At 40.3% G+C, this 23,667-nt stretch overlaps 1 protein-coding gene across 14 annotated transcripts in view; it reads right to left on the reverse strand.

The window, feature by feature from the left end:
• The window catches only part of LOC140728571 (receptor-type tyrosine-protein phosphatase mu-like), a 994,862-nt gene that overhangs the window by 508,063 nt on the left and 463,132 nt on the right, over positions 1 to 23,667 (reverse strand). For all 14 annotated transcript variants that reach the window (XM_073047511.1, XM_073047621.1, XM_073047608.1 and 11 more), the window contains exon 7: positions 4,577 to 4,870. In XM_073047511.1, the coding sequence (XP_072903612.1) occupies positions 4,577 to 4,870 (294 nt within the window). The remainder of the gene's footprint in view (positions 1 to 4,576; positions 4,871 to 23,667) is intronic.

The raw sequence follows: 23,667 nt of genomic DNA on the forward strand, positions 1-23,667 counted from the left end.
ACAGCTTCTTTCTACAAACCATTAGACTTATAAATTCACATGCCTGTACATTGTGATGGATCATAATGCAAAGATTTTTACTTCCTCACATTGTGAGATGGATGTAAGATTTAAATAAATTCTAATTCAATAACACACCTCAGAAGTACCATGGTTTCATTAACTTTGTAGGGGATGCTGCAGAATGGGACAACAAAGGGTCTCAGACCAAGACAAAGACTGGTTATTCCTCTCCATACATGTGTCTGATCTGCTCAGTTCCTCCAGCATGTTTGGTTTGTTGGGGCAAAAGTTTTGCACTGTTTCTTCCTCTGTATATGCAGTGCCTTTTTTTAATCATGAATAACGTCCACTTTATAAATGGAGAGTGAAGGATCTTCTATTTTAGGTTATTACTGAATAAAAATAGTTAAAGCAGTGGTTCCAAACCACCATGCGGCAAAGCGTGTGCTACCGGGCCATGAGGAAACGATATGATTTGGCAACATGAAACGATATGAGTCAGCTGCACCTTTCCTCATTCCCTGTCACACCCACTGTTGAACATGAACGCACGCGCGGTCATCACCCACACGAGGTCATCAGTCGCCTAAATGCAGTGATACTCTCGCGCCAGGGATCACTGGTTGGCCTCAGGTAATCACCGCCTTGCACGGCCGACGGGAAGTGCCGTTGGTACTGGCCTGGAGCACGGACAGATGGGCGCCGCCTCTAAACCTCTTTAGCACACTGAATGTTGGTGGGGAACCCAGTGCTAAAATATTCGCAGACCACCTAATTCAGGCTCAGGGTTTCGTAATTAGCAGAGCAGCTACCTCACTGCGATCTACTGAAAGTCATGCCTCGAGCCAAACTTTTGTCGGCCGATAGATCCTACCTACCTACCTACCTACAAGGGAGGGGAGGTGGGTGCACGCCCTGTCACACTCCTCGCTCGGTCGGTCGCTCCCTCTGGACTGCGACCGCCGTGGCCCCAGTACGGGGACCTCCAGCCCTTACCTTGTCCTCTCACTGGTGTATTGAAATGATTTTATATGTTCATACGAGGAAAAAAAACATACGTTGTGTGTTTAATATCCAAGCGTTACTTAAAACGTCATGATGCTATTGACTTATAAGTGAGTTCTAATTGACTTATCACTATATTCATGCGAGGAAAATATGCACTGTGTGTTTAATATTAAATTTGTTAGGTAAACCCTTTTAGAAACGACATTGAGTGTATTAGCCACTTATAAATGACTTACAGTTGACTTATCACCTATATTCTGGTCGTGATTAACACCATCCCGTCTCCCCCCCCCCCACCCCCGTTGGCCGGTCCACAAGAATATTCTCAATATTAAACCGGTCCGTGGTGCAAAAAAGATTGATGACCTCTGAGTTAAAGAATAAAAATGAATTGATTACATACTATTTACCAGAGATTCACAGTAAAAATTTATCAAGTCTTGATTCTCAATTGGGTAGTACAGTATGTATTGCACCGTACTACTGTCTCAAAAAAAAACTAATTTCATGACATATGCTGAAGAAGTTTGGCATGAGTCCCCAAATACTCAGGACTTTCTACAGGGGCACTACTGAGAGCATCCTGACTGGTTGTGTCAATGCCCGGTATGGAGCACTGCAGAGAGTGGTGCAGACAGCGCAGCACATCTGTGGATGTGAACTTTCCTCTATTAAGGACATTTACACCAGCAGCTGCATAAGAAGGGCCCAGGGATCATCAGGGACTTCAGCCACCCCAACCACAAACTGTTTCAGCTGCTTCTGTCTGGCAAACGGTAGCTCAGCATTAAGGCCAAGACCCACAGGCTCCAGGAAAGTGTCTCTCACCAGGCCATCAGATTTATCAATACACATTGATCTGACTGCATATTGGATTTGTACCTAACTGTACATACACATATACAAAAAATTTCATATATAATCTTACTGTTGGTGGGCAATATCCTGCCACATGTTCCTGTCATATTGTCTGCAGATAGCAATGGAGACACAACATACAAATTTTTTCTCCTTCATGTTGTGAGGTGAATGTAAGAAATAAAATTTTCTTGTCTATTGTCTATATGTGAGTGATGATAAACCTGATTCTGATATGGAACTCTATTGTGCACTGATATATGACGTGGGCACAGAGAGGGGAGGGAGCGAACACCAGAGAGACATTCTGTAATGACCAATAAACCAATTATTTACAATCAAATGACCTTGCCTGGTGTCTCAGGACTGGGTGTGTTTGCAGCTGTGCCACCATCTGCCCTGGCACTCCCCCTTTGCCGTCCATCCATACACCTCCCGTGGCTCTCCACTCTCGCTATTCCCAACATTCTTTGCTCCGGCCAGATTACAAGCTCACTCTCCAGTCCACCATGACAAATACAGTACTGTGCAAAAGTCATAGGCATCCTAGCTTTATTTCTGTGCCCAGACTTTTGCAAGGAACTTGTGTAGCCAGCATGTTGTGCCATATTGTATAAATAGATTCACAAGTGTGTACATGAAACCAGAAGCAGACAACGTAATATTCTGTACATGGACCCATCCATTCAGTCAACACTGACTGAGCAATGCTGATAAATATACTCAGCTATATTGTGCCATATGATATATGTAACCAGGTGACAACTGTATACCCATTTTTTTTTATTGTTAAAGTGCACTTATATACTTACGTTGGTAATGCTAAAATAGGTGCATGGGTGGAGTAGAATGAAGAGTTGCCATGTTCTAGAAAGGACAACGTTTGAATGCTTTTCCCAGGTTTGGTGAGGAAAGATTTCGCGAGTAAGTTGATCAGCGCTGGATAGTGTAATTGGAAAGTTCCTTCATTAGCCTACTAGGTTAGTCTTTTTAGTAATTCAACTACAAGGCAATATATTATAAAAGTTTATTTGTCTTTCTTTATTGTTTCATGCCCGAATGTGAGTGTAACAGGGTAATGTGAATGTGTTAATCTCTGTTCACGTAGTGTGAGCGAGGAGAACTCATTTCAAGGTCTAGCCTATATGCGTTTGGAAGTTAAGCATGTGAGTACCAAATGTAAGCATATCTCTTACTTGAGATTAGATGCATTTATTCATATTTTTGATGTTGTACATAAGGTACTGGGTTGGTGGGGATTCTAATATTCTTTGCATTTTTTTTAGATTTTCCACTACCGTATTGGTTTTGTATATTTTGTTTCAGTTATTTTCATACAGCATACATAACAAGGCTGTGGTCTGAAGTTAAGCTGAGATTGTAACAGAGGGAACTTTTAATTTATGTTGTCATTTTTATTTTGTTACCCTCTTTCTGCAATGAAACATCTAAAACAGATAAAAGTATTTAAGGCCTGATGAAGTATTTGTTGTCCTGTGTGTGTATTGTTCCCCAGGCTACATATATATGGAGCCGAACACAGCAATACCATCTGTGTAGCAGAAAATGGTGGCTATAGAAGGTCAGGCATCAAAAAGGGGAACAATTTTTCATCAGAACCTGTCACTGCTTGACCTACAGAATATCTCCAACATTTTCTGTTTTCACTTCCGATTTTTCACACCTCAACTTTTTAAAAAATTTGTACAACATATTATTCTGTGTTGCACATACAGATCGGTTTCTACAGAGCTCTTTTGCAGTGCTATCTGTGCAGAACAGCAATATACTGTATTTGTCAAACCATCCATGTTATACAATATTCTCACAGTGTATGTCTGACAAAGGGCATCTGCCAATGAAAAAATGGATGATCAGAATCTCTTTTCAACTAAATTTCTGTTCAATGTCTTACGTATTCCAATAATGATGCTGGTATGTGACAAAATTCAGAGCCTGTTACTTTTGTTTGATTAAATTTCTAGAAATCACATTAGCCCAGCTGTAGTGATACCATCTTCACCATTACCACCTAGCATCAGCCAGTTTACTATTTAATTAGCCCTTAGCCTCACGTCCTACTGCACCAGGCGTTGTCTTAAATCCCGAGCACCAGTGATCTAAGGCAAGTATGTGTGGAATATTCGAGGAGGAAACAACTGAGCAAGGTTAACCAAACAAAAGGCTCAAGCATCTGTTGCCACAATATTAGGCAATCGCCCATATAACTCAGAAAGAAACACGTATTGGAAATTAATAACTGGTAGATCCACATTAATCCCTTGAACAATGGCACAGCTAAGAGGGGTAAACTTTATAAGTAGAAGTAAAGTGGAACTAAAACTTTTCTACTCTAGAGATCAACTTAAGTATTTATGCATTAACAATGAGATCTGCATGGCCTTTATTCTTTTTCCACCACTTCTCATACTAACAGTTATATTCTTGAAAACTAAGCATGGCATGATCCAAAGATTGCTATATTGTTCTCTTAAGTATCCTTAAGCCTTCCAGTGGGGTAGGCTCCAGCTCCATTATATCAATTTTATATCAATGTTAATAAAGCCACTCACACTCGTCGATTATTATCCACAAAGAATACCTCTACCATCCCACCTTGATTTACTTGCCAATGTAGTTCTCAACAGTTCGCTAGCAATTTTTCCACAACAAACGATACCATTTCACCAATTTTCCCAGGATTTACCTCCACACTTTGTTTTCATTCTGAGGGCAGGGCCAGGAGCTCCCCTTCCCCCTTCTCCGGGTCGGGTGAGGAGGACTCGGATTTCATACTCGGTGTCAGGGTCCAGGTGGCCAATTTTGTACTGATGGCTGTCCACTGGCTGTATGTCCGCCCAGCTCCCAGACGTGCTGCGGTAATCAATGTCACGTTGGATGATAGGCCCGTCCCCACTGATGGAGTTCGCGTTAAGCTGAATCCACAGGTACGTAGCACCAACAGAATTAATCTGAGGTGGGGCAATCGGAGTAGGTGGATCTGAGAAATCAAGGTTTAACAATATTAATTTATACTCATATAACTCACATGAAAGAACCCATAGATGGCAGATTTCCATAATCCTTTGGGCAATGGCACATCTCTAAGACATAGTAAGCCTTACAAGAAAAATTTAAAGTGGAAATCAAGTATTTTTTCTTCTTTCTAATAAGAGATAATCAATTTAAATGTTGATCCATTAACAATGAAGTCTTCAGGTCCTTTATATCTCATGCAAATAATCATACTCTTTAAAAATTACGCAGTGCCTGATCCTGATGGGTTTACTATTCTCTTAATTACATTTAAGCCTTCTAATATGGTGGGGTCCTACCCCATCCTATCAATTTCATAACTTAAATAAAGCCATTCATACTTGTCCGTTGTTATTCGCAAACAATACCTGTGAGTTGCTTTCTAACATAGTCCTTAGCAGTTCTGTAGAAATCCTACCTACAGTGGAACTTACATGTCAATATGCATGTCAACATATAAGAAACGTGGAGGTATCAGTGTATATGGATGACAGTTTACAAAAATGACATTAACTTGATAATGGGAAAATCAGTTTATTATTGTCAAGACTGAAAAACTTTGCTTTACATGCCAGCCATGAGATCATTTCATTAGCAGAGTGAATGTAGTACAAGAGAAAATAATAACAGTTATTGTAATAACTGTAATAATGTTACAGTTAAGGAGAAAGTGCAGTGCAGGTAGACAATAAGGTGCAGGCCATAATGAGGTAGATTGTGAGGTCAACGTCCATTTGGTTGTACTAGGAAACTGTTCAATAATTTTGTATCAGCGGGGTAGGAGCTGCCTTTAAGCCTGGTGAATGTGCTGGTTTTTGTATCTCATGTCCAATGGGATGGGATAGACAAGAAAATTTTATTTTGATTGTTGCTTTACTAAGACACCAAGAAATGCAGATGGAATCCATGGAGGAGAGGCCAGTTTTCATTTGTGCTGAACTGTGTTAGTAAATATGCAGTTTCTTGCAGTCTCAGGCAGATGAGCTACCAAACAAAGCCGTGACATATCTGGATAGAATGCTCTCTGTGGTACATCAATATGGTACATTGTAAGTGCTACTATGCAATATAACACTGACTTGTTTGAAAGGAAAACCAGAACAAAATGGATGAAAAGCAACAAAGCTTCAAATAAGAAAACTGCAGATTCAAGTCCTATGTGGAACCAGAGTATATAGTTTAGATGAACATATCATTATTATTCATGACCTAAGTACTAAGTTTTAAATATAATAGTAAGCCAAGCAAGACAAAACAAATGCATTCCATTAAAGGACAGATTTGAGGTGTTGTAGATTTCAGATTCAAATTTGGGAATTCAAAAAGAGACAACTTGCAAAACGAAAGGAAAGCCTCAAGACCAACAACTCTCCCAGAACCAGAAAAAGGAATCTCAGCATCTTCTCCATCATTTGTTCCCAGCAATGTGGAGAGGCTCAGCAGAGATCTCCCAATGGACAAAGATTGGCGTTGATAGTCATTTGAACAGGGACAGCCATGCTCACACTAGTTTGAACCTACCATGGGTTTGGGGACAGATTTCTTAGCCTGACGGTTGGGAAGTCCATGAAAGATAATCTCATTTGCCTTCGTAAGACGTTACTACAGCAACACATGGACAACCAACAGGACAAGACCTTTACCATTTTAGGGATGTAGCATTTATGTAGGGACACCAGGACAAGTTTACCACTGTTTTTTTTGGTTGAAGTTCTGCCATTTATCTCTCAGAAGGATTGCTCTATTGAGCCACAAGTTTTAAATTTCACTATAGCAGATGTGGAAGTTAAATTCCAGCAATTAGATAAATATGAAATGGCAATGGTAACCATCAAACCACAGGACTGTGGTTAAAAAGCCTTCTGGTTCACCAGTGTCTGTTAAGTGAAGAACCCTGGCTGACCTACATATAACCAAGAGCCACAGCAATGTGATTGGTTTGTAACAGCTCACAAAAGAATCAATTAGGAAAGATTGGGGTGGGCAACAGCCATTACTGGTGACACTCATGTCCTGTGAATGAATGTAAAACAAAATAATGGGAATGGATAACCCCCGAACAAACTGTTCAAGAAACAAAAATAAAAATGTAGAACTTGGGAGCAGGAGTCAAGAGGAAGAAAACCTGAATTTAAGTCTGCTCACATCCAGCACTGGAAAGTGAAGCCTTTCCAATATTCTCACTTTAACATAATAAATATTTTAACCTTTATTTCCAATAACATCTAATTATATCCCAATGCAACAATGGAAACTTCAATCCCAACTACTGGGTACCTTTAACTACAATAAAATTAGAAGAGAATCTATGCATACTTCTGATAATAAGATAGATCAATAAAAAAAACTATGGTATTATTAATCACAAATGGTAAGCCAGTCAGAGTTTCCTTTAATAACCATCATCCAGTTGAAGGGTTCCTTTGACTTTAAATTAATGTTATTTCAAAGCATAATAATCTGAATTTGACTCTAATACCAAAATGCAGCAAAAAAACATGGGACATGCAGTCTTAGCAACTGCAAGGTATAATGAGTGAAAACAAGAGTTACTCTAACAAAATTTAGCCCTGAAATAACTTTTTTTTTGAAATATGAGGGACAAATAGCTTTGGGCACAGAGCATAAATTGAAAGCACATCAAATAGATAGATAGATAGATAGATAGATAGATACTTTATTCATCCCCATGGGGAAATTCAACATTTTTTCCAATGTCCCATACACTTGCAGCAAAACTAATTACATACAATACTTAACTCAGTAAAAATATGATATGCATCTAAATCACTCTCTCAAAAAGCATTAATAATAGCTTTTAAAAAGTTCTTAAGTAGTTTACTTAAATACATTAAATACAATCAACCCCGGCACTTTAACATATCTTACTCCTGGCGGTTGAATTGTAAAGCCTAATGGCATTGGGGAGTATTGACCTCTTCATCCTGTCTGAGGAGCATTGCATTGATAGCAACCTGTCGCTGAAACTGCTTCTCTGTCTCTGGATGGTGCTATGTAGAGGATGTTCAGGGTTTTCCATAATTGACCGTAGCCTACTCAGCGCCCTTCGCTCAGCTACCGATGTTATACTCTCCAGTACTTTGCCAACGACAGAGCCCGCCTTCCTTACCAGCTTATTAAGACGTGAGGCGTCCCTCTTCTTAATGCTGCCTCCCCAACACGCCACCACAAAGAAGAGGGCGCTCTCCACAACTGACCTATAGAACATCTTCAGCATCTCACTACAGACATTGAATGACGCCAACCTTCTAAGGAAGTACAGTCGACTCTGTGCCTTCCTGTACAAGGCATCTGTGTTGGCAGTCCAGTCTAGCTTCTCGTCTAACTGTACTCCCAGATACTTGTAGGTCTTAACCTGCTCCATACATTCTCCATTAATGATCACTGGCTCCATATGAGGCCTAGATCTCCTAAAGTCCACCACCATCTCCTTGGTCTTGGTGATATTGAGACACAGGTAGTTTGAGTTGCACCGTATCACAAAGTCCTGTATCAGTTTCCTATACTCCTCCTCCTGTCCATTCCTGCCACACCCCACTATGGGTAATAACTGCCTATTTCCTGATCATTCAACAATCATATGCATTTTATTACATCTAGATAGTGCAGAGAATTGCTTTCTCAACCAAAAACTGTGGTGTTAGACCACCTCTTAAGATGCAAATTAGGTCTCACAGAAAAGCCTGCAGAGCCTTAACACTTCTATCAATTAATCCTCATTTTAACAGTGATTTGAAATAGACTGTGCTTTATTAGTTTCTATCCCCAGAGGGTTAGGCTTTGATTTGTACCGCAGTCCACTTGCAATGAAAACAATGAACATTCTTCCTCCACAGGAGCTTGCTGCCCATACATGTGTAAGCCTTGCTTTGCTCTGAAGTCCTAGCCATTGAGCAGAGAAAATAGAACAGCTAGCAGTGGTTGACACTCAACTGCTTAATACCAGTGCTTTTAATTATAATCTAAATGCAACATCTCCTCTCCAGATTGCAAAGAGTACCTTCTAACAATGCAGCTTAAAAATTTTAACGAGACCTGCAAAAAAGGTGCAGTTGATAAAAATCAGTTATTACTTCTCCTTACCCGCCTTGTTGAATTCAGCACTTTAATAGCTTTGAGAAGAGAGGATTTGAAATAATTACTTTTTTTTCAAGTTTTGCACCATAAATGTAGAAAGTCACTGATTTATTCTCCATGGGCAATGTACTCAAGTCAAACTTTATTAAAAATAGAAGGAAGAATTCTGGAACTGTAATGCAACATTGGCCTAAAAATTCTCATCACTAAAATATAACTTTGTTTAAATGTGGTGATAATATGTTTTTAATTTCCCAGTCGCTCAGGATAATGTAACCCACGTTATATGTTCATGCTCTAATGCTAATTATAGTGTTTCTGTGCCTCAAAAGTAAATGGTTTGGAGGGGAACATCACTGGTCGCGCAGGTGATTTCTCTGCATAAAGACTGGATTGTATATAAAATGTATTTCTTCATCCCAAGTACATTTTGGTAGTTCACATGGGACAAAATGATCTTAGCTATTAAATGATCTAACTCTCCACTTGAAGGAACCTACATGTCTATGCAAGAGCAAGAATAATTAGATATTCCAGGCTAGGAAGTGTTGGTACACGCTCAGATGAGGAGAATAGAAAGCATCAGTACTTGGAAAGGGGTAATGGAAAGGACAAAGTAAGTGATAATTAAGCATGATGGAACACCAAGTAAGACTAAAATTGAAAGTGGAAGCCAGTATGAAGCCTCAAAAGGTCCAGTCCTGGGATGACAGGGTTTTCTTCTCAAAGAGGCAAGGCAGTCTGAATCTGTATACCTTGATGTTTTGAAGCATGAGGTGTGAAATTATTCAAATCTAGGAGATCCTAACAGGATTTAACAGGGGAGATATTGATATGTATTCACAAGTGGGAACATAGATACAAATTAAAGGGCCAGTCATTCAAAACTGAGATGTGAAGGAATTTCTTCTCTCAAAATGTAGTGAATCACTGGAAATCTCTGCCACAGAGGATGGGTGGAGGACAGATTATTAGAAATCATTAAGATGGAATTAGATTAAGATTTGAAATTGAGGGTAATGGGGAGCCTGACACAGTTCAGACCGCATAAAGTACCAAGGTCATATTGAATGGTGATGCAGGCTCGAGGAGTCTGGTGGTCTACCTCTGCTCCAACTTTCTTGTGTTCTTGTGCGCTAGGTTAAGTCCAGAATCCAAGGATATTCAGATTCAAGGTTCAAAGCAAATTTATTATCAAAGTTCACATGTGTGTGTCACCATTGGCAATCAGGAGATTCATTTTCTTGTGGGTATACTCACTAAGTCCAAGAACCATAACAGAAAGACTGCACTCAACAAGACAGACAATCAATGTGCAAAAGACAACAAACTGTGTAAATACAAAAAAATGGAGTAATAATAAATAAATAAGCAATAAATAACGAGAACATGTGATGAAGAGTCTTTGAAAGTGAGTCCATAGGTTGTGGGAACAGTTCAGTGAAGGGGCGAGTGAAGTTGAGTGAAGTTATCTCCACTTGTTCAAGATCTTGATGGCTGAGGGATAATAACTGTTCCTGAACCTGGTAGTGTGAGTGCTGAGGCTGTGAGTCCTCCCTCTTGATGGCACCAGTGAGAAAGGAGTATGGCCTGAGTGGTGGGGGACCTTGATGATGGATCTTGCTTTCCAGCGACAGCGTTTTGTGTAGATGTGCTCGATGATAGGGAGGGCTTTATCTGTGGTGGACTGATCTGTATTCACTAAATTTTGTTGAATTTCCCATTCAAGGGCATTTGTATTTCTATACCAGGCCATGATACAACCAGTCAATATACTCTCTGCCACACACTTACAGACATTCATCAAAGATTTAGATGTCATACTGAATCTTCACAAACTTCTAAGGAAATAAAGGTGATACCATGCTTTCTTTATAATTCCACTACGTGCTGGGCCCAGGACAAGTCCTTCTTGATGAATCTTAATTCTTAATGAATTAGCAATATTACTAACACTATCACTCCAACATAGTTTTATCTGTTGTTTACACTAATATATGTATAAATCAGGTGTGAAGAATTGTAACACACAAATTGAAGTACTTATGAGTTCTGAGTCAACAGGTTAACTTGCCCAAATATATACACTCACACCATATAATCTCTACTCCTTCTAATGTACTAAAAGCATTGTATAGCAACTAGTGAATTGGAAGGACTTGGTCATTGGGAGAATCTAGATTCAGAGGGCACAGCCACAGAATAGTATAGCCACATGATCATGAATCTGTGGAATTCATTGCCTCAGATGGCTGTGGAGGCTAGTCATTGGTATTTTTAAAGCAGAGGTTGTTAGGTGCTTAATTAACAAGGGTGTTAAAAGTTACAGGATGAAGGCAGGAGAACGTAGTGCAGAAGGAAAATACAGATAGCAAATTCTGAAACCTAACTGAAGAGGCTCTGTAACTTGCACATAAACAATTGTGTGTACTTTAGCCTTGCTATTTTGACAGAAAATTCAGGTGCAGGTTAAACTTGCTCCAGTGAACAAAAAAAAAGAAGCAAACTGTTTAGTGAAAATCATACTGCTAAAGTTACCAGGAAAGTTGATGAAGGCGAAGCAGAGGATGTTGTCTACATGGACTTTAGCAAGGCCTTTGACAAGGTCCTGCATGGGAGGTTAGTCAAGAAAGTTCAATCACTTTGCATTCCAGATCAGGTAGTAACTAAATTAGACATTAGCTTTCCTGGAGAAGCCAGACAGTATTGTAGATGGTTGCCTCTCTGCCTCTCTGCCTGTCACTAGTAATGTGCTATAGGGATCAGTGCTAGTTCTGTTGCTGATTGTCATTTATATCAATGATGTGGTAAATTGGATCTACAAATTTGCTCATGACAAGATGGGGGGGGGGGGGGGTGTAGTGGACAGCGAGGAAGACTACCAAAGCTTGCAGTGGGAATAATGATCCATAATTCCTTGAAACTGGTGTCACAGGTAGATAGAAATACATAAATCAATGTATTGAGTACAGCAGTTGGGATGTTATGTTGAAATTGTGTAAGATGTTGGTGAAGGCTAACTTGGAGTATTTTGTTCAGATTTGGTCAATTACCTGGAGGAAAGATTAAGTAAATAAGATTGAAAAAGTGCAGAGAATATTTACAAGGATGTTGCCAGACTTGAGGGTCTGCGTTATAGGGAAATGTTGAACATGTTTGGTCTTTAATCCCTAGAATGTAAAAGATTTTGGGGAAATTTGATAGAGGTATAGAAAATTATAAGGGATATAGATAGGGTAAATGCAAGTAGGCTTTTTCCACTAATGTTGCGTGAGACTACAACGAGAGATCATAGGTTAAGGGTGAAGGATGAAATGTTTAAGAGGAACATGAGGGGGAACTTCTTCACTCAGAGGATAGTTTGAGTGTGGAACTTGCTGCCAGCACAAGTGGTGGATGCAAAGTCAATTTCAACATTTAGTAGAAATTTGGGTAGGTACATGGATAGGAGGGGAATGTAGGGCTATGGTCCAGGTGCAGGTCAATGGGACTATACGGATTAATGGTTCAGCATGGACTAGATGTGTAGAAGGGCCTGTTTCTGTGCTGTTATGTTCTCTGCCTCTGTGACTCTAAAATGGAATCATCTGGTCACTAGAGGGCAGCAATAAGCAAAAATAGTTCCCATGACAACTGCAAATACATGTTTTAAGAAGAGTGGTTGATAAATGTTTATAAAATTTCGATGTTGATTCATAAGTCAGGCATTCTAAAGAGGACATAGAACAGTACAGGCCTTTTGGCCCACGACGTCGAGCCAACCTTTTAGCCTACTCCAGGATCAATGTAGTGATTCCCTCTTTCATAGCCCTCCATTTTTTTTCATCCATGTGCTTATCCAAGAGTCTGTTAATTGTCTCTAATGTATCTTCCTTTCCACACCTGGCAGTACATTCCACGCACCCACCATTCTCTGTGTGAAAAACTGACCTCTGACATAACAGTTAGCGTGATGGTATTACCACTTGGGACATTCCAGAGTTTGGAATTCAATTCTGGCACCGTTCTGTAAGGAGTCTCCATACTTCCTCCCCATGGAATGTGTGGGTTTTCCTGGAGTCGTCTGGTCTCCTCCCACAGTCCAAAGATGTACTGGATAGGTTAACTGGTTACTGTAATTTGTCCCATGATTTGGTTTGGGTTAATAGTGTTTATCAAAGGTTGCTGGGATAGCATAGCTCGAAGGGCCAGAAGGGCCAACTCCACGGTGTATCACTAAATAAAATAAATACCTCCTTCAATCACCTTAAAATTATGTCCTCTCATATTAGCCATTCTGCCCTTGGCAAAAGGTGCTGGCTGTCAACTCTGTGTATGCCTCTGATCATCTTATACACTGCTCACCCTCTTCATTCTAAAATGAAAAGTCCGAGCTCACTCAGTCATTCCTCATAAGACATAATCTCTAATCAAAGAAACATCCTGGCAAATCTCCTCTCCACCTTCTCTAAAGCTTCTTCATCCTTCCTATAATGAAGCGACCAGAAATGAACACAATGCTCCAAGTGGGGTCTAACCAGAGTTTTAGAGAGCTGCAATGTTACCTCGCAGTTATTGAAATAAATATTGTGGACCTTCTTACCTTTTGGCTTTGCCAAAAGGGTTGGGAAATGCTCATGAGCTGTGTATTGTATACGTTGAACATAGAACGACACAGAAACAGGCCCTTTAACAGAAAATGCTGTTCACCAAAGCAAGCAGTCCAAATCATCTGGCAGAATGTCGTATTGCCAGATCTAACCAACGAGCACCAAGACTTCACTATGCTGGTGGTATGAAGTACTTTCCTCTACAGATGTCATACGTTGCTGTCGGGAGATGGTCACCTACCTCTTTGCAGACAATGGGTTTGCTAAGAGAGTGTGGAGGAGGAATCAAGCATCTGTGTTCCAGTTCAACCCCAGCAGCTGTGTAACAGCCTGATCTTCAGGCTGTTCCCATGGACACACAATGAGACATCAGCTCAGCGAAGGATGCTCCTTGGCCTGCCCAAAACCAGGATGCTGGTGTATGTACTGAAAGGCACAGGGAAGCTCAATGCAGCCAATGCTAAGGAATATCCCAAATCTTTTTCTTATTTCTTCGACCAATAAAGATGAGCATGCAATAGGCCTTTTTACGTCCCTGTCAACCTGTGTAGTCATTTTCAGGGATCTAGGCACTTAAGCTCCAATACCTCTCTGCACATCAACATGCCATTAATAGTGTATTCTCCCTTTACATTTGCAACACCTCACATTTGGCTGGGTTAAACTCTAACTACTGTTCTCCATCAATAACAGCAATTGATGTATATCCTGCTGTCTCTTTTGCCAGTTTTCTACTCTATTCACACCACCAGTCTGGATCCCTGCTGAACATCACCAGTCACAAGACTCCAGCCAGAGTAAGCCCCATTGATCACTACCCTGTGTCTTCTACATGCAAGCCAAGTCTGAATCCAAATGGCCATTGCACCAGAGATCCCATGCATCTTAGTTCTGGATAAGCCTCTCATGACAGTCCTCAATACATTCCTGTGCAACTGGATCCTTAATTTTCCTACTTACAGACCCCAATCAGTTCTCATTGGCACGACATCTCCTTGACAACCTCCATCAGCACAGGTGCACCACAAGGCCTCCTGCTCTAATCACTTTACACTTATGACTGTGTGGCTAAGTACAGCTCCAATACCATACTTAAGTTTGCTGATGACACCACCGTTGTAGGTCCAAATCAGCACGTGGAGGGAGTTTAAATATCTGGCAGAATGATGCCACCACAACTCACTCAACATTCGCAAAACCAAAGAGCTAATTATTGACATCAGGAGCAGGAAACTGGAGATCTATGAGCCAGTCACCATCAGAGGATCAAAGGTGGAAGGTCAGTAACATTAAAATCCTTGGTATTGTCATTTCAAAGAATCTGTCCTGGGGCCAGCACATAAGTGCCATTACAAAGCAGGCACAAAGCTGCCTCTACTTTCTTGGAAGGTTGCAGATATTTGGCATGTCATCTAAAATTTTGAATAACTTCTATATATACACAGTGGAAAGTATACTGACGTTGTATCACTAGCTGATATGGAAACAGAAAAACATAAAAACGGTGATGGATACAGCTCAGTCCGTCACTGGTAAAGATATTGAGCATATCTACGAGGAGTGCTGTTGCAGGAAAGTAGCTTCCATTATCAAGGACCCCCACCATTCACCATGCTGTCACTCATTACTGCCATTAGGAAGGACTTACAGGAGCCTTAGATCCTACACCACCAGGTTGAGGAACAGTTATTTCCCATCAACCATCAGGCTCCTAAACCAGAGTGGAAAACTTCACTCACCCATCACTGAGCTGATTCCACAAACTATAGACTCTCGTTCAAGGACTCCACAACTCATGTCCTCACTATTATTTATTTCTTATTTATAGAACATATAAATCTTTAGCACATTACAGGCCCTTCGGCCCACAATGTTCTGCTGCCCATGTAACCTCCTCTGGAAATAGCTTCGAACTTCCTTACTGCATAGCCCTCTATTTTTCTAAGCTCCATGTCCCTATCTAAGAGTCTCTTAAAACACCCTCTTGTATCCACCTCTACGACCGTTGCCAGCAGTGCATTCCATGCACCCACCATTCCCTGTGTGAAATATTTAGCCGACATCACCACTGTACCTACTTCCAAGCACCCTATAACTATGCCCTCTTGTGATAGCCATTCCAGCCCTCGGAAAAAGCCTCTAACTATCCACATGATCAATTCCTCTCATCACCTTATACATCTTAATCAGGTCACCTCTCATCCTCCATCGCTCAATTTATCTGTTATTATTATTTTTCTCTTTGTATTTGCATAACTTGTTAACTTTTGCATATGGGTTGTTTGTCCATCTTTGTGTATAATTTTTCATTGATTCTATTGTGTTTCTTTGTATTTACTGTGAATGACCACAAGAAAATGAATCTCAGGGTAGCATATGATGACATATATGTACTTTGATAATAAATTTCTTTGAACTATGAACTTGTCAAAATGCCTTATCCATGTGGACAAACATTTACAATACTCCCTTTAGCAATCACCTGTCACCTCCTTGAAAATTCCAATCAAGTTAGTCAATCATGACTTGCTCTTCACAGAGCTTTCCTGATTGTCACTAATTAGACAACAGTTTTCCATATGCTCATAAATCTTTTTCCTAAGAACTCTCTCCAGTACCTCCCCTACCACTGATGTGAGACTCACTAGTCTATCATTTCCAGGATTATTTCTAATCACCTTCTTCAATAATGAAGCAACATAAGATAAACTCACCAGTCCTTTGGACCTCTTCTGTGGCTAGACAGGACATAAAGATATTGGTCAAGGCCCCAGTAAACTATTCTGTAGCCTCTTTCAATAACTTGAGGTATATCCTATCAGGACCTGGGAATTTATCTACCTTAATGTTCTTTAAGAAACCCAATGCCCCTTTATTTCAAAATGTCCTAGTAAATTAGCACATTCCACACACACGGATCATCCCATCCTCTGTGTCCCTCTCCTTGGTAAATTCTGATGCAACATAATCATTCAGGACTTCACCCACATCATTTGCCTCCAAGTTCTCTCTTCTTTATTCTTGAGTGCCCTATCCACTCCCTGGTTATCCCCTTGTTCTTGATGTACAAATCCGTAGAATGCCTTGAGATTCTCTTCAATCCCTTGAGTTCTTTTCAGCTTTCTTTATAATCCTCAAATTTTCTGGCTCTGTATGATTTTAGATTCCTAAACTTTACATAGATCTCTTTTTACTTATTGACTAAACTTGCCACCTCCCTTAACATCCAAGGTTCCTTTACCTTGCCATTTTATCCTTTTTTCTGGAACATACCCACCCTGTACTCTGCATTTGTTCTTTAAACACCCCCTACATGTCAGATATGAACTGGCTCAAAAAGTAGATCTTCCCAATTATCTCTCTCTAGTCCTGCCTAATGTATTTGTAGCTGTTTATCACCTTTACTACCCATAATAGTCCTAACACAGTTTGTGCAGCTTCAGAGCTGTGTGCCTGATGTGGCTATAAGCAGAACTGGGGCTCCACAGGGGACTACATTGGCTCCCTTCCTGTTTACCCTGTATACCTCAGACTTCAGATACAACACTGAATCGTGTCATCTGCGGAAATTCTCTGATGACTCATTTGTATAAAGGGAGGACAGGCGGATGAACACAGGGCACAAGCTGAATTATCTGCAGCTCAACATCAGTAAGACAAAGGAGATGATGATGGAGTTTAGGAAGACTCAGCCTGCACTGCTCCCTGTTACTATTGAAGGTGAGGACATGGACGTGGTGAGGACCCACAAGTACATGGGGGTACGCCTGGATGACAGACTTGAGTGGAGCACCAACAGAGAGGGGCCAGAGTTACCTCTGCTTCCTAAGGGGATTGAGGTCCTTTGGAGTATGCAAGCTCTCTTTCACACATTCTACAAGTCTTTGGTCACCAGTACAATCTTCTATGTGGTGGTGTGCTAGGGCAATGACATCAACATGGGTGACGCCAACAGCTCAATAAACTGATTAGAAAGGCTGGCTCTGTTATATGAGTCAAACTCAACTCAAACTACCTGTGTCTCAATATCACCAAGACCAAGGAGATGGTGGTGGACTTTAGGAGATCTAGGCCTCATATGGAGCCAGTGATCATTAATGGAGAATGTGTGGAGCAGGTTAAGACCTACAAGTATCTGGGAGTACAGTTAGACGAGAAGCTAGACTGGACTGCCAACACAGATGCCTTGTGCAGGAAGGCACAGAGTCGACTGTACTTCCTTAGAAGGTTGGCGTCATTCAATGTCTGTAGTGAGATGCTGAAGATGTTCTATAGGTCAGTTGTGGAGAGCGCCCTCTTCTTTGTGGTGGCGTGTTGGGGAGGAAGCATTAAGAAGAGGGACGCCTCACGTCTTAATAAGCTGGTAAGGAAGGCGGGCTCTGTCGTGGGCAAAGTACTGGAGAGTTTAACATCGGTAGCTGAGCGAAGGGCGCTGAGTAGGCTACGGTCAATTATGGAAAACTCTGAACATCCTCTACATAGCACCATCCAGAGACAGAGAAGCAGTTTCAGCGACAGGTTACTATCGATGCAATGCTCCTCTGACAGGATGAAGAGGTCAATACTCCCCAATGCCATTAGGCTTTACAATTCAACCGCCAGGACTTAAGAACTTTTTAAAAGCTATTATTAATGCTTTTTGAGATAGTGATTTAGATGCATATCATATTTTTTACTGAGTTAAGTATTGTATGTTATTAGTTTTGCTACAACAAGTGTATGGGACATTGGAAAAAAAAAGTTGAATTTCCCCATGGGGATAAATAAAGTATCTATCTATCTATCTATCTATCTATCTAAACTAGACACACTGGAGGCTGTGGTAGAACAAAGGACCATATGGAAAATTATGGCAATTCTGGACAATTTTTCTCACCCTCTGTATGCCACCTTGGCTGAACAGGGGAGCACTTTTAGTAATTGACTAAGACAACTGCGCTGCTCCAAAGAGCACTGTATGATGCTATTCTTACCCTCGGCCATTAGGCTTTATAATGAGTCAACCTGGAGCTGTGGAAGTGATAACCTCCTCCCATTAGACTTTGCGATAATTTATTTTTTATTCTTTCTTATTTCTCTTGTAATATTGTATATCTGTGAATTTGTAATGCCACTGTGACACTGCAATTTCCTTTGGGATCAATAAATATCTAACTTTGTCTAAAACACACACACTTCAACCTGTTCATCCCATTCATCTATTATTACTCTGTTCTTACTAGTTGTGTCATTTATGTTCCTGCCAGTCCCTTTGCCTTCTGACCTGGTGTTCTGGTTTCCATACCTCTATCAAACTAGTTTAAGCCCTCACAAGTAATACTAGTGAACCTCCTGATTCGGATACTGGTTCCCTCAGTTAAGGTGCAATCTGTCCCTCTTGTATAGGTCACTCCTGCTCCAGTGATCCAAGAACTTAATACCCTGGTTCCAGTTCCTCAGCCCCTTGTTCATCTGTTCTTTTTTTCTGTTCCTGCCCTGAATAACACTTTGCACTTTTTCAGACTTTTTCTTAACTCTCAATACTCACTGCACAGGATCTCTTCTCTGTTTCTATATATGTCATTGGTTCCAGTCTGTATCACAACTTCCTCTGGCAGCTCACCCTCCCTCTGGAGTATGTTCTGCAGCCACCCACGACTCTGGCACCCAGGAGGCAACACATGATCTCGGCATCTTTTTCATAGCCACAGAAACTCCCTAACTATTGAGTCTTATATCATTACTTCTCTTCCTGACTTTAACCTTCCCTGCTCTGCTTCTGATCCAGCCACAGTCCTACTGACCTGGCTACTGCAGCTGTGCCCTGATAGGTCATTCTCCCCGAGCTGTATCCAAAGGGGTATATATGTTGCTAATGGGAATGCCCACAGGGGGATTTAAGTACGTGTGCGTGCACAGGCATTTGTGTACTGAATGTGTTTAACAACCACAGGCTAGAAATTAACAATCAACGGGTAATTTACGATCTCACCAGCAAATGAGGTGTGTTGACAGTGGACCTTTAGAATTGGATAGAAGTTCACAAGTTACATTTATTTTGGTCTCAGTTACTTTCTTTCTCTTAATCTTTTTTTGTCATTCCTTCTAACCCTATTCTGTGTACTTTAACTGGAAAGGTTAGGAGTTAAGCAGATGGTTGTCAGACCTGCCCATATATCCTGATCACCTCAGCATTCACACTACAAACTGCCAGTTAGATTATTCAATTCATGGTGCTCACTGTGAACTGCTCAGCCCCAGAACAGGACACTGGTTGTAACTGCACCTATAAGAACTCATTTCTCCACAACTTCACACTGAAGATCTTGAATGTAGTAAGTCATATCTTCTTTACCTTCTAATCATCATGCTGGACTGACAGGATCAGTTCAGGTTACTCACCATACAGATGGCACTTCACTTATCCACATTGGACTGACCCTCGAATTGTTCTATTAATCCCTGATTTTACAATTTGATCCAAAACTTTACCTGCCTTGAACCTAATAAGCAGGCTTACCTTCTATTAATCTGCTTCCTTCTTAGATAGGCACATCTGTTCCACTGCTTACAACCTTCAGGATACACAAATGTTCTTTACAATATTTAATAAATGAAAAGGATTCACCAAGACCTCATTAAATTAATTCATTTCTAATATTTCCAATCAATTCTTAGCTGCGCATTATGGCTTTCAATTCAATCAGCTGGTGGTGACATTACCAGACAAAGAGGTAGTCTACAAGGAGAAACTATATGAGTGCACTAACAAGTCACCTGGATTAGTCAGAGATAAAAATGTCATTTCAACCTGGTTAGCTGACAAGAATGAAGGACATTGGAAACAAAGTGAACACAAAAGAATATGAATCAACTTCTCCAAGTCTGTTTCTTCCATTCGCATCTGTGTTCTTCCAAATAGTGAAATCTCCTCATCACACTGTGTCTGACAGCCGGGGTTTTTATCAAAGAATTATCCTTGAACAAAACAAATGCTGGTATTATGCCAAGCTGTCAAGCAGACAGAATGTATCTATTAAACTGTGACTTTCCTCCACATCAGTCCAACTGTTTATTCATGAGGCAAGCTTCTCTGCATTTCTGATAAACATTACATTTTTGAACATATGAAAAAGAATTAGAATTGGGGCCTAGCTCAAACCTTTGAGTTATAAATGCAGGAACATGCCTGAACAAATTAACAAAGAAGTTTAGTGATGCTTTTCGTGCTTTAATGCATTGGCTTGACAATCAGACCAGAAATATTTCAGTCAATCTTAATTACCAACAGAGTACATTTAATTGTTTATGACTGACCATCATGATCAACATTGTTGACAAAATGCACATGATATATAATGTGCACAGGACCCTTTCAGTCTGAAGAAATACAGCTTTGTCAAATGTCCTGAATCATATCATCCACACTTGTGTCCCTGTTATGTTCCCCCAAATCCTTATTCAATCTTTGTACATGAAACTACTGGAGCATTTACTCAGGGATGAGAAATTGAAATAGTTTCCATTTATTTTTGTCTTTTCTTTTTATCTTTTGTGCACTTTCTTCCAGTAGAATTGCACAAAAACTAAATAAAGAACACCAGTCCTACTGTGTGATGGATGGTGTGGACAGTTCGCTATCTTTTTTGGACATCACAGTGGACATCAATCCAGTGATTACAGCTGGAGCTCTCCCTCTACCTGCTGTGACTTGTCTGGCCTTGGGGAGAGCTATACCCAACTTCTGACTCAGAGGCTGAATATTACCATTTTTTGTCAGATAATGCAAGATACCTGGGGAGATGGGAAAGGGAGAAGCTGGGATTTTCAGTGTATTCTAGAAATATAATGAGCACACAGCAACCCACCAAAACATGCAATCTGTGCCCAACAATATTTTCAGTTCTTTAGAAATTGTTGGGTGAAATTTCAGCTACAAGGCATATGTATTACAAATGAAAAATAAAATTTTGAGTTCAGTTTCTTTTTTTCATTATAGATTCATAGCATCAAAAATCCTTTGATAAGTACTTCCCTTATGACAAATACAAGATTCAAACTCAGGCAGACAGATAGTTGTAATATAACAGAAAGAACAGAAATGTGACAAAGTACTAATTCTAAACCTCAAATCAAAGCAGAAAGTTCTGGAAATACTCATCAACAAGCAACATTTGGAGAGAGGGAAATAGAATAATATTTCAGCTTCACTAGAATGGAGGACAGTTAGAAATCCGTTAGACAGAGTAGGAGGCAAGGTTAACATTGGGAATGTCTATGATTAGGGAGAGACCATGAGAAAGAGAAGTTTGAAGCAGCTAGGAGAGGTGAAGTTTGTTCATCAGAGCTGATCTGTCTGAGGACATGTCAATAGAATGAGATGAAAAAAAATAGAAGACAGAGAAAGAAAAAAGAAAAAAACAAACATGTTATACAACGTTGTTGATGTTAGAAATCTGAAAAAGGATGCTTGAAATATTCAGCAGGTCAGGCAGCATCTATGTAGGGAAAACATAGACTTTATAGATCAGTGACCATTCATGGACTCTTCTTGCCAGGAAACAAACATGGAAGACAGGTTATCTGAAAATGCTTAATTTAATGTTGAGCCTTGACAGCTGTATTTTGCCCAGTCTGAAGATGAGGGCCTGTTTCTTTGGCTTCTTGTACTCTTCTGTGGGTGAGGTTGGGGAGAGGGTAAGGTGAATTCTAAATTCATGGTAACTGCTAAAAAAAAATATGATAAGCACGCCGTACTCACCAAAGCAGGCAATATGTGCTGAAGAGGGCAACTCAAGGTTGCATAATATACACATTCTTCAATAATAAATCAATTTATAATATGAAAAGCACCAAATATCGTCCATGTACAAGTGAATCACTGCTTCATGGAAAGTGCCGACCACTTTAATTATTATGTGCTGTCTGGTAGTACTCAAACCCTGTGATAGCACCTTCTGAGCCTGGCAACGCTCAGCACCCAGTCCCAGTAATTAAAAACCGCCTGACTTTTAACACAGACAGGCCGTGTGGGAACAGACATTTTCAACTTTCAGATGGCATGTTAATTCAGGGCTCTGTTTTAAAATGAAACTAAATTAAAATTTGCAATTTGCACCTCAATTTTGTTCACTTGTTCTAACTCCCAGAATCATGAAACTATGACAATATACATGTTTGGGACATCAGTGGTGTTAGACCAGTGGATTTTTCCATACAATTTGATGTCATTCCAATTGTCCAACAGACTTCTAATTCAATCTTCTTTTGGATGCTACATCGTTATGTACTCCATTTTCCAGGAAACCTGGTAAATTTAAAGGAAACATGGTCCGGCTGAGTTTAAATGGAGCATGGAAGGGGCTGAGAGTGTTTAAAGCCATACAAGAAGCGGACCTTCAGTTAGCTTAAGGGGAGCATCATCTCAGTGAGTTTAAAAGTACTGGAATAAGAGCTCCAGAATGGAAGCACAGGAATTAGGATCCCAGAGAGTTAAAGGGAGTATGGAAGTTAGTATCTAGTGAGTCAGGTGTTAAATCATTGGGATTTCCAATTGACCTGGTAGTGAGTTGATTTACTGTAGAAGTTTGATAATGCTCCTGTGAAACATGATGAGGATGTCTTGTGCTATTAGTGTATGCTCTCAGAATTGTGTCAGGTGTATGTAAATAAACTTGCAACCCAATATGACTAGCTTTGTTCAACTGTTTTCGCCAATATTTATCCCAGAACAAAAAAAAACCTCCATAGCACAGCAGATAACCTCAGCACATAAGGCAATGTTGTCTGTTAGAAATTGCATTAAATTTTGCTGTGGTGTTTCAAATTCAAATTCAAAGTGCATTTAGTATTGAAGAATGTATAAATTGTGCAACCTTGAGATTTGTCTGTTGAATTTATCTGAGATTTGTTGGTTATTTCTTCAGCGGTTTGATCGGGGCACGACTGTGCAAGCGCATGGACATCAGCCAGTGAGAACAGCGAGAACAGTTTAAAAGTAGACAGCCTTATAGAGCGGGCATCCGAGGAGTGGTCGACAGAGTAGGAAGGTTTTGGCTCAATGGGACTTCGGTGTTAATGGGTCAAGACGAGGTAG

The sequence above is a fragment of the Hemitrygon akajei genome, chromosome 1 (genome assembly GCF_048418815.1).
Source record: "Hemitrygon akajei chromosome 1, sHemAka1.3, whole genome shotgun sequence".
Classification (NCBI taxonomy): Eukaryota; Metazoa; Chordata; class Chondrichthyes; order Myliobatiformes; family Dasyatidae; genus Hemitrygon; species Hemitrygon akajei.